The sequence below is a fragment of the Cetorhinus maximus genome, chromosome 25, assembly GCF_964194155.1.
Source record: "Cetorhinus maximus chromosome 25, sCetMax3.hap1.1, whole genome shotgun sequence".
In the NCBI taxonomy this organism is placed as follows: Eukaryota; Metazoa; Chordata; class Chondrichthyes; order Lamniformes; family Cetorhinidae; genus Cetorhinus; species Cetorhinus maximus.
In genome coordinates this window covers 2,453,173-2,465,968 of record NC_135903.1, presented here as the reverse complement: position 1 = coordinate 2,465,968, position 12,796 = coordinate 2,453,173, and the positions used below count along the sequence as shown (strand labels likewise).

Below are 12,796 nucleotides of genomic sequence, written 5' to 3'. Positions count from 1 at the left end.
CCACGGCGATGACCCTGGAAGATGGTGTGAGCCCATGGCGATGACCCTGGAAGATGGTGCGAGCCCATGGCGATGACCCTGGAGGATGGTGTGAGCCCATGGCGATGACCCTGGAGGATGGTGCGAGCCCATGGCGATGACCCTGGAGGATGGTGTGAGCCCATGGCAATGACCCTGGAGGATGGTGTGAGCCCATGGCGATGACCCTGGAGGATGGTGCGAGCCCATGGCGATGACCCTGGAGGATGGTGCGAGCCCATGGCGATGACCCTGGAGGATGGTGTGAGCCCATGGCAATGACCCTGGAGGATGGTGTGAGCCCATGGCGATGACCCTGGAGGATGGTGCGAGCCCATGGCGATGACCCTGGAGGATGGTGCGAGCCCATGGCGATGACCCTGAAGTCTCAAAGCAAGTCCAAACATCGGCTAAATCTATGAAAATCCGAAGCCTCAGCGAAGTTCTGGCTGCTGCATGGAGACCTCCCACCTTTCGAGAGCTGCTTTGCGGCAGAGCCAAAGCATGAGGATCCACCCACCGTGAGTTGCACGTGTTCCTCCAGGGTCCAGTAGCTGTAGGACTTCAGCATCTTCTTCGCCTCGGGCGTCCACTTTGTGAGCAAGGCCCTAAAGCTAAGTCCCGACTTCTGCATGCCAGGCTTGTCCCGATGTGTTCTGGACCGGTGTGTTTTCCCGCTGGTATAACGGTTAATCGGGCGTGGGGGTGATGATTCCGATCGGGCCCCACCTTGTACCCCATTAGCGGGATGCAAATCGGGTTCACATCGATTCGCGATCAGTCGTGGCGGACATCATCGGATGATCCTGCTGTGATTTCACGCCGGTGTGAAACCGAGTTCTGCCCCTCCCGCCGGATTCTCCCCTGTGCCCGACATGATGCAAGCCACAAACAGGAGCGGAAAATTCCACTAATGTATTTTGAGGTGGTCTCACTCCTCTTCCTCTACTACACCCTGGCAGCAGATAGCTAAACTGACACTCGCATGTTGATATGCCCCAAATCTAATTTGCTTCAATGTGGAAATGATATGGCAGCCTTGGGGCAATAGTGTTAGCCTGGAGGGCCACTGTTGTGTTGCTAGTAAAGACTAGAAAGCAGTGTCTGATACATTGAAGCTTCTGTAGCCTGTGAAAGTTGTAGCACTAAGTATTTAACTGAAAAAGAACCCAGTGAGACTTGTAGTAGCAGGGAGGGATAAAACGGTAAACTACTGGCCTATTAGCCTAACATCAGTGGTTAGGAAAATGCTGGAATCTATTATTAATGAATTCTTAACAATGCACTTGAAAAAACATAGTATGATTAGAATAAGTCAACATGGTTTTATTAAATGGAAACTCTACTCGTCAAATTTATTAGAGTTTTTTGAGGATGCAACGACTATAATATAGAGGAACCAGTAGAGGTTCAAAAAGCATTCGATAAGATGCCACACAAAAGGTTAGAGTTAGGGTTAAGGTTAGGATAGATGATTGGTTAATGGAGAGTGGACATAAACAGGGCTTTTTCAAGCTGGCAGGGCAGTGAATAGTCGGGTGCTGCAAGGATCAGTGCCTTTATTGACATTAGTGAACCAGATGGGTTTTTTCAACAATCAGCAATGGCTTCATGGTCATTAGACTTTTAATTTTTATTGAATTTGGATTTCACCATCTGTTGCAGTGGGATTTGAACTGAGGTCCCCAGATTGTTAACCTGGGACTCTGGAATACTAGTCCAGTGACAATACCACCACGCCACCACCTCCCCCAAATAATGTAGGGAAGTGTGAAGTTATTCACTTTGGTTGTAAGAATATTTTTTAAAAGGTGAGAAACTTGTAAATGTTGATGTTCAAAGAGACTTGGGTGCGCAGGTACAAGGAACTCAGAAAGTTAGCATGCAGATGCAGCAAGCAATTGGGAAGGCAAATGGCATGTTGGCCTTTATTGCAAGGGGATTGGAGTGAAAGAATAAAGAAATCTTGCTACAATTGTACAGGGTTTTGGTGAGATCATATCTGGAATATTGTGTGCAGTTTTGGTCTCCACATTTAAGAAAGGATTTGCTTGCATTGGAGGCGTTACAGTGAAGGTCCATTACATTGGTCCTTGGGATGAGAGGGTTGTCCTATGATGAGAGGCCCAGTAAATTGGGCTTCTATTCTTTGCAGTTTAGAAGAATGAGAGGTGATTGATTGAAACCTACAAAATTCTGAAGGGGTTTGATAGGGTAGACACAGAGATTGTTTTTGCTGGTCAGGGAATCTAAAACATGGGGCCACAGTCTTAGCATAAGGGCCGATCACTTAGGATTGAGATGAGGAGAAATAATTTCACTTGGAGGGTTGTAAGTCTTTGGCATTCTATGCCCCAGAGAGTTGTGGATGCTCCATTGTTGAATAAATTTAAGGCTGGGATAGACAGATTTTTGGTCTCTCAGGGAATTAAGGGATGTGGGAAAATGGAGTTGAGGCCCAAGATCAGCCATGATTGTATTGAATGGCGTAACAGGCTCGATGGGCCGAATGGTCTACTCCTGCTCCTATTTCTTGGCCAGAATCTTCGAGTCAGCGTGTGGGGGCAGGCGCCGCTTTTGCCGACGTGTAAAACGACGCACGGTGGCGTCAGGCGTGCGACCCGGCGTCACCACACGTCATTCCGATCTTCAGTTCGGCGGGCGTGCACCGGAGTTGGCTGTGCGCTTGCCGAACTGTCAAAGGCCTGTTAAGGCCATTTAAAAACAAATTTAAAGGATTAACAGAGCCGCCCATCCACCCTTAAGGTTGGGGGGCAGGCGAAGAGCCCAGGCGGCCTTCGCATTTATCATGAAACCTCATCTACGGGCGGGATAAGGTTTCATGAAGGATTTATAAATCAAATAAATTTTTAAATTAAAATTCACTGGCATGTCCCAGCTCATGTGACACTTTCACATGATGGGACATGTCTGAAAAATTATTTTTTTTCTTTAAATTTTTCACAATGAAATTAAACTCCCTGAGGCAGCTCTGTGCCTCAGGGAGATTTCTGCACTCTTTTGCACCCTTGCGCCCGAAAGAGCGCAGGCCCCGACTCAGCCTCCCAACCCCGCTCCCCGCCCACACAGGGAGCGCTCAGCCCGCCCATGTAAAATGGCGGCGCGCAGCTGATCACAGGCAGCAATTGGCTGTGTGCCCGCCCGCTCCCGCTCAGCTCCTCCGACGGGGAGGAAATTCTCTCCCTTGTGTTTTGAATCAAAGTTATTGTAAATACCAAAACTGTGCAAAATAATGTACAGCACTATCTCCATGCAGAACTTTTATGGGAGCCAGAGCTTCAGACCAAGGGACTGGGGTTGGAGTTGGGTGGGGGTGGTGAAAATTGGTGTACCTAAACCAGGTTGACAGCAGCGGTTTTAAAAAGCAGCTCACCACCACCTTAAGGATGCGGCAAAAAGGGCTGGCTTTGCCAGTGATGCCCACGTCCCAGGAATGAATTAAAAAAGATGTATTACTCCGTGTTTTACCAAGTTGAAGTATCAAATCACTGCTGGCTTTCCAATTCAAAGCAGAACCTCCTGTAAAAACTCTGTTTTGAGGCAACGGTTTGACACCTATATCTAAGCTGAAAGCTGAACATTTAAAAATAAAACTATTTACAACTCTCTGACCCCAATGATTTCCATGCCTATATTCCTGAGAAAATTTGTCACGGTCCTGAGCTCTGCTGAAGATTCTATCAGATAAACGAGAATTTGGATACTGGTAATTGGAATGTGAATGTTCATTGCTTTGAACTCAACGCTGTTGCAATTCACTGAATAAAACGTCTGTTGAAGAGTCACACTTGTAATGTAAATCTTTCTCTCCAATGCCTATTGTGCATTGTGTATTTGTGTATTTTTTTAACAGTTTATTTTGCTGGTTTTAACATGAAATGGTTGTTCTATTAAACAATTTGTTCAGTTTCAATTATTATGTAAAAGAGTTAAACTATCAGATGCATCAAGCCTGCCATCGCTAAGAGAAATGGGATGGTTAACCTGTTTTCTCTGGATCACTCATGGTATCGTCAGGGTTGTGAATGGATTGTGCCATGTCTTCCTCCTTGGATGCTGCAGCTTTCTGCTTATTTTTCAGGGCCTCCAGTGCTTTGAGCTTTCGGGCATGTTTGTGACCCTTGTAGTGTGCCTCAGCCTGGTTCTACAAAACAAAAAAAAATGAACCATTCAGTTAAGATCAAAATAACCTGATCAGAATTCTTTCTTTAGTCATTTAATCTTTGTTTCAAGATGAGTACAAATTAGCTGCATCATTCAAATTGTTAATTTAGCATGTTGGTACCAATATGCTAGAGGAAGGGGAAAAAAAATCACATAAAAGTCAACACACCTCTTCTCTGCTCATCCCCTCATATCCCACCCCTGGTATAAGGGTCTGGCACATATAGGGTTAATGAGGAACTGAGTACAGTATTGCCCACATAGTGATATCAGAGAACACATGACCCACACCTAGGGGTCAGTCCAGTGTTGGACTGAGCCGTGTACACAAGCACGGAGACATCTTCTAGCTTGAACCTTTACTATGTTTATGCTCTTGTAGTTAATAAATACATAGAGTTAACTTACCGCAGACTACAAAAACTTCATAAAGACCTAGCGAATGGTATCCAACGCCCTACAACATGGCGGCAGCTCTTGGAAAAATCCAGAATCTCGGAGAAGCTGGAGCAGAAATTCAAAAGCTGGAAAATTAAAGGAGCAGCATCCTGACCTGACTGAGGGCACCTGAAGCAAAGACACAGAAGGAGATTTCCCGACAGAAGTTCCATAGCACAATCAGAAGCAGAAGGCAGAAAAAAACACCACTGTGCCGCTCAGGAGCCCGGGGATCGCGTGGAGGTCCAGTTTAGATACCCACGGGTTGCAGGGTCAAAGGACCTAGCAGGAATGAGCTAAAAGATTAAGTTCTTGGCCAGAACTAGTCTTTTAAAAGTCGGGGAAGCCCATTTCCGACAGCAGAGCGGCCAGCCAGATTCCTGAGTCAGCGCCTGAACATGTGGCGTCCGAGCTCGCTCCGAGGGAAAAGAAATCAATTAATTTGTAAAAATCGCGACTAAAGAATCAACTTTAAAGACCAGCAAAGGCCAGGATTCAGCGCATCTGCCACCCGAAAGCTTCGCACTGAAAGGGAGAAATCTGCAGCTAGTCGATCCGAGCAGCCACTGATTAAAACTTTTCCAGCGCTGAGCACAAGCACCATTACAGGGGGAGCCCACCAGGGCTGGGATATGTGGGAAAACCCTTCGTCTTCAAACAAATGGCGGCGCCATCTTGAATTTCAGCAACTTCTTAAAGCTGAACCTACACTTTAAAATTTTTTAACCATGGATCAAAAATTCACTCTTCCAGATCAATTTGGACTTATCCAAGTCCCAGATCAATCACTTAATTGGGGAATTTACAGAAAAAGATTCCTTAGATACATGATTGCTTCAGGTCTGGATATAAAGACAGAAACTGAACAAGTTAACACACAACAAAAACAAAAATACCCGGAAAAACTCAGCAGGTCTGGCAGCGTCTGCGGAGAGGAACAACACACTGCTTTAATTGGTGCTTGCAGGAGTAGCGGACAACACACTCTCAGACATGCTGCAAGGGAGGAAAGATCAAATCCTTGTGAAAACCGTCCAGATTATTAGACAGTCGGAACTCTGTGTGCAGCACAGATCCGTTTTAACAAGAGAAAGTAAACCGTGGAACAAAGGAAATCCCACAGTCCAGTTAGTTAAATAGAAACAGGGCCACTCCAGGCCAAGGGAAGCAATACCCTAACCGACCAGTACAGCGACCATGCCAGCGCTGTGGAGACAAGCGCCCCTACAGGCGAGATCAATGTTCTGCAATTTCAGCCTAATGCTTTCAATGTAACAGATTGGACACTTTGGCAAACTGTGCAAGGCCAAAAGATCTAAACACACAGGAGACTCAAAGGTGATTCATGAGGTCGAGACCACAGACCAAGAGGACACACAGTATGCTCCTTGAGTGAGGTCAAAGATCCAGTATTTTCATTTTGGAATGTGGACATTTCTGTTAATGACCATCTCACAAACTTTAAATTGGACACGGGAGCCAGTGTTACAGTCCTGTCAGGCAGAGAGCCATGGCTGAGAGACCTCAGGCTTCGAACAACAGACACACCACTCTCTGATCCTGGAGGAATCAGGCTTCCAGTCATAGGCTTGATTCTGGAACCACTAAGGTATGGAGGCAAACAAATCTTCGAGCTGATGTACATTATCCATAACCAGCCTTTCCCTCTCAGGTGCCTGTGTAGCCCCGAGTCTCCTCAAAACAGCAGAAGTTGTCAAGACAACCACTGTCATAAATTATACAGAACTGCAAATTATACAGAGGGCTCAAACAAGGGAGAATATCCTGACTGGGCCTTCAGCTCTGAACTGTCTTCTCTCTTTGCAGAGCAGTTTTGTCCATTTTCGTTACAGGTGCTGGAAAGCCCTCATTGGTCAGACCAGCTAACCACCCAGATAGTTACCATGACGCCTCCAGTGGAGGATAGATAAGAGAGCAACCAACAACCAGAAGAGCCTCAACTTCTGACTCCGATGATTGTTGATGAGGTCAACACGACGACCATCGAGTAAATGCTGTAACTCCCGGCCGGCAGACGATAATGGAACCAAGTAGCAGCCGTCCATTGCTGACAGCCCACCACACAGCCAAACGCAAAGGTGAGTGTCCTAAAAGTCCACATCCTCAGAACAGGAATGGCCATCCTCCATCACAAACGAAGAGTAAAAAAACGACATGGAGACGAGCACAATGTTCATCCATCACACAAGAAACGGGATGGAACAACAACTATCACCACACCTGCTGAATCGACAAAGAGCCGTTCAATACCAAGGAATGGAAAAAGAGGATTAAAAAATACCCAGATACCAGAACAACTTCCAAATCAAGAGTTTATATGCAACGACAGAGACTGTCACTCCCCTTACAGTAGTGCGAATGAGATATGAAGGTGTTATAAGGCCATCAGACTGCCTCAACCTATGAATTTAGAGACTTGAAGGGGGAAATGAGGTAGTAATAATGGTGTAAATACATGGGCTAAACTAGTATAACCATATATTGGATAAAGACATGGGGGAAGGTATAGTATAAGAGTCTGGCACATTTAGGGTTAACATGGGACTGAGTACAGTACCACCCACACAGTGATTTAAGAGAGCACATGACCCACACCTAGGGGTTAGTCTAGTGTTGGACAGAGCCATGTACACAAGCAAGCACGGAGACAGCTCCCAGCTTGAACTCTTCACTGTGTAACTCTTTCAAGTTATCAACAGTCACAGATTGTAACTCTTTCGAGTACATTCACAGTTCTTGGTTTCCGGGAGTGGGACATGAACCCACAACCTTCTGATTCAAAGGCGAGGGTGCTATGAACTGAGCCACAGCTGACACCTCTCTCTTCACTGTGTATATGTATATAGTTCTTGTAGTTAATAAATACATATTGTTAACCTACTTAAGACTACGAAGACTTCATTAAGACCTACTGAATGGTATCCAGCACTCTACAACACTGCTCACTCTATATTACTTACAGCGTCAGGGCCCGTGACCATCAGTCCTTCGCTCTCTCATTCAACTTAAAATGCTGTCCACAGGGACAAGCCAAGTTTCAAAGACAAAATCCATTGTCTAATTGTTCCACAAATCGGCAAGGCTCCTTCAACAGCTCCTTCCAACCCCAAGACCTCTACCGCCTAAAAGATCACTGGCAGCAGAAACATGGGAACACCACCACCTGCAAGTTCCCCTCCAAGTCACTCACCATCCTGACTTGGGACAATATCCCTGTTCCTTCACTGTTGCTGGGTCAAAACCTTGGAACTCCCTCCCTAACATTACTGTTGCTGTACCCACACCACATGGACTGCAGTGGTTCAAGAGGGTGGCTTACCACCACCTCGTTAAGGGCAACTGGGGTTGTGGCAAAAAGAGCTGGCCATGTCAACAACATTCACATCCCAGGAATGAATATAAAACAAAGCATTACTCAGTGTTTTACAATGTTTAAATACAAAAATTTCCCACACCACCAATACATTTCCCGGAATAACACTGAGAGCAGACACACAGTAAATGTTTTTCTCCACATGGTAATGGATTCCTCTGGAACTCAAAACATTCTGAATTCAATTGGTTCTATAGTACTTAATAGATAAATAATTAAGTCAATTTAATTCAATTCAATTTCACTTAATTGTCCATTAGGAAATTCATTTTGGGTACATTGCTCATTCATTCAAAAATTATTTATGAGTGAATAATAACAATAAAAAGAAAGAAAATTACCCTACCACAGAGGTATAACTTTAATTAAAATGTAGTAAAACTATTCCAATGCATTAAAATAATCAGACTATGGTCCCATCCTGAGTACATATCCTCGTCCTTACATCAAAATCCTGTTAAAAGTTCTTACAGAGAAGGGCATAAATGAGTTCAAGAACCAATTTATCCTACATCTGAGGGATTGTAGCCTTTTCCCTGAATGCATCCACCATTAATACACTCCTCACTTTTGTCAAAATTCTTCAAGAGCAGGATTTAGTCAAGGAAGATCTGCTCATCAAACACCCTTCCTGCATGGTTTAATAGTCTCTGTCCCCTTACAGAGTCTGCTTTCCTAAGACCACTATTCTAGGAGAGACATCCAAAAAGGATAACATTCTCAATTACATTTAGAAGAATTTCATGATTCTAGGATCTACTCGAAAGATTTTTAATTTTCTGAGATAGTATGATTGTGAATGCCCCATGGCTACCACATCTGCACACTGTTCCCTCCAATTCAACTGATCATTTACTCTGACACTTAGATACTTGTAGTTAGTAACTATTTCAATGTCCACATCATGAATCCTCACAGGAACAATATCATTAACCAGCTTTTTCCTAAAGTCTATAAATAGTTCTTTCATCTTGTTTTTGTTCAGTTTAAGAGAATTATTATCACACCATTTTACAAATTTCACCACTAAGTCCTTATAGTTTACGTCGTTATTTTTTGAGGCCCACAAGCCCTGTATCATCAGCAAACTTCAGGATTGTTATATCATCATGCTCTGATTGTGTAAAGGATGAAGAGCAAAGGTGAAAGGACACAGCCCTGAGGAGATCCAGTATTTGTTAATGTAGACTCCGAGTAAATCCCGGAGACTAACACCTGTTGGATCCTGTTGTGGAGGAAATTACTGATCCAAAGTGGGATTGACATCAAGGTTTTTCAATTTCTCAATAAGCTTGAATGGTTACGTGGTATCAAAAGCTGAAGGGAAAACCAAAGGTAGCGTGAGCACAGTTGCCTAATCTATCTGTGTTGTTGGATCAAACGGACCAAGATCAGAACAAGTGCTACCTTGCTAAAAGGCAGTTTTATAGAGGGTATTCTTTTTTTAGAAGTACTTCATTGAAAATTATTATGAATCTATTCCCATATCACAGGTTGAGACAAAGGACAAACGTATTGTTAAGTACAGGAAGCTAATTACAAGCCTAGAGTTCTCAAGTCTTGTTGAGGGATATCTATTTCACTGGTACCTCTGCAGAGTTCAATTTAACTCCTTTGTTCTTTTTGCTCCATAAATAAGCTGTTCCTATTTGTTGACATGCAATATCTCACTCAAACCCTAAAGCAGGAAGATGAAATACAGTGCTGAGCTATCAGCAAACTCGCTTTGATCTGGACTCAAATTAGACGGATACCCTGAGGTTACACAGCACACCCTCAAAGGATTCTTTCAGAAACTCAAGCACCTTCTTGCAAAAAATGTACCCAATGTGGGACATTCCACAGGGACAATGTCCTCTTTCTCCCCAGTCCATTACTGCCCTTTTTAAAATCAGTGACAAAGGATTCAGAGCCATTTGAACATCTTGTTTGTTTTCTTCCGCTGCCATACTTATACCTTGCACAGCTCTACAGAATAACTGAGATTACAAGAGGAAGCTCTCAAAATAAACAGTTGCCAATCTGCAGCAACTAGTGGCCGGAAATTCAAGTCCCTTGGGGCAATGAATGACTTCATTTCCGGCCTCACTTGCCCAAATAACCTGTATTACTTGCTTCATTACAATTTATTACAGGTGGCGGCGATATGTCAAATCAGTTTTAGGCAACTGATCATATCTTTCTTTATGGCGAATCTGAGTGTTCCAACAGTAAGGGGAAAACCATCTTTGCTTTTTTCTGATGCTCATCAAGATAAAGAGCATTACAGCTGGAAACAGCTATCATTTAACATTTATAAAGGACTCTTCATGTAAAAAAATAAGTCTTTTTTTTAGTAGGCATTGAACTTGGGTTGGGGGGAGGTGCGGGTGGATAGAGGAGGTGAAACTGGTCTCACCAGCAGGGTGAAACAGGCTGGTAGTGAATCAGAAGCTGATTTTTCATCCCACCAGTGTTTAATTTTCCAATGACTTGGAAATATTGCCAAGATTTTAAATTCCAAACCAAGTGAGACCAGGAAACAAGTATCCAACAACAAGTTTGGGCTATTGCTCAGTCGACTTCAGTGGATAGAAGATCGGGTGAAAACTTGGCTGGCGATTTGCTACCAGCCTATTTTATGCTGCTGGTAGATTCTAATTTCAGTTACTTTGATGGTACATTTTTACTTAAGGAAACATTTGAAAGCAGGGACGGGTGGTGAAATGATGAGAATTTCAGAGAGCAGAGGTTCGGGGAGTTTATAATTGGCCACTGAGTGTGGATTGAAGGGTGCTGATTACAAATATTAATCCAGAGTCAGAGGAGGGAGCACCTGGGCTCATTCTATGACTAGGATGGGAACAAATAAAACAAGATGCAGAATGTGAAGTCATACAGAGTGCTTTATCATGTTTGATCTCACTCCAGCATTAAATACTCTCAGTGCAGTTACAGTATCACCAAGGACTGAGTTAAGCTCCATCTTACTCTGTTCTAACAATGCGCATTAGTCTCAGTCTCAGACGAGCAACCTCTATTGGAACAGAGTGGTGATCTTGGAAACATTTATCCAGCTTGTGTGAGCGAGACGTTGGGCTGAATTTTCCTGACCACGTCGTGGCAGACTTGGGGGTGGGAAGGATCCAGCAGAATAGCGGGAACCACCCCGGGACAGCTCCCTGATGCATCCCTGCTGCCAGGAAACTTTCCCAGGAACAGGCTGGGAAATGGATTGACTTCCCACTCCCTGGAGGTGGCCAACTAATTTGCATTGTTAAGGCCCAAGTTAGTGGTGATCTTGAAGCCTCTCCGCCAGTTTGCTGGTGGTGGAGTGGTGTCTGCCAAGCATAGAGGCCACCAGCTCAATGGGAGCAGCCTCCTTGTGTCAGACCAGGGGGTGGGGCCCATCAGAGTGTGAGTGAGAATTTACTTGGCTAGAGTGAGTGAGAATTTGGAATGGAAACAGGAAATACTGGAAAAACTCAGCAGGTCTGACAGCATCTGTGGACAGAGAAACAGAGTTAATGTTTCGAGTCCATATGACCCTTCTTCAGAGCCGCAGATGCTGTCAGAGCTGCTGAGTTTTCCCAGCATTTTCTGTTTTTATTTCAGATTTCCAGCATCCACAGTATTTTACCTTAAGTGAGTGAGAATTTACCTTGTTATTGTGAGTGAGAATTTACCTTGTTATTGTGAATGAGAATTTACCTTGTTATTGTGAGTGAGAATTTACCTTGTTATTGTGAATGAGAATTTACCTTGTTATTGTGAATGGGAATTTACCTTGTCATTGTGAATGAGAATTTACCTTGTTATTGTGAGTGAGAATTTACCTTGTTATTGTGAATGAGAATTTACCTTGTTATTGTGAGTGAGAATTTACCTGGCTAGTGTGAGTGAGAATTTACCTGGCTATTGTGAATGAGAATTTACCTTGCTAGCATGAGTGAGAATTTACCTTGTTAGCATGAGTGAGAATTTACCTTGTTAGCGTCAGTGAGATACATCACAGAATCCTCCACTTGAGGACCTCCGACTTGAGGACCTCCGACTTGAGTTCCAATTCCTACACATGGAAGTATGCCAGTTCCCTCTATAACTTGTGAAATTAATTGGGTTTCCACTGTTCTCTGGTCACCATCCTGGAAGATGCCATGACTCATGAATAAGAATAAGTTGAATGAAAACGCTATCTTATTTTGTTGACTGCACTGTTATTCAATAGTTATATGAATTTTACCTTGATTTCAGGTTTGCTTATTTAGTTTTGCCCTGGTCTGTTGCATCACAAACCTGACTGCTCTCAAGTTTCAAAGCATGTTTGGAATGAGATTTAATGGAAAAGCACCCAGCACTGAGGGCTTGCCCATCTGCATAATGTTGATAATACCTCATATAAATTCTACCCAACATCATATTTTACATATCGCGGATATGCTGCAGTATTGATTTGTGTTCTGGTAATGCATATTAAAAATGGATGGTCATTCAGAAAATCTCAGCTTCATCTTCTCAATAAATCTTACCGAGGCAACGTGTTGTTTAAAAATTCAGCATGCACAAAACATGACTGATACCGTAATTATAAACACAGTGCACTGCAAACAGCGATAAGGACATCTGGTACCAAACTGACCAGTGCTGCTCTTGAAAAATGTTTTCAGACTCAGCACTGAATACTAACCAAAAGCACACAATGGACTGCTGATGCATAAGTAATATCTGAAATGACATATTTTATCACATCGGTGCTCGCTCTTTATGTGATTTATATGCATA

General features: G+C 43.6%; 1 protein-coding gene across 1 annotated transcript in view; it reads right to left on the bottom strand.

Annotated features, from left to right (window-relative positions):
* Positions 1 to 12,796, bottom strand: part of znf385c (zinc finger protein 385C) — a 212,168-nt gene that overhangs the window by 38,612 nt on the left and 160,760 nt on the right. The window contains exon 4 of the mRNA XM_078529267.1: positions 4,024 to 4,183. Within this exon, the coding sequence (XP_078385393.1) occupies positions 4,024 to 4,183 (160 nt within the window). The remainder of the gene's footprint in view (positions 1 to 4,023; positions 4,184 to 12,796) is intronic.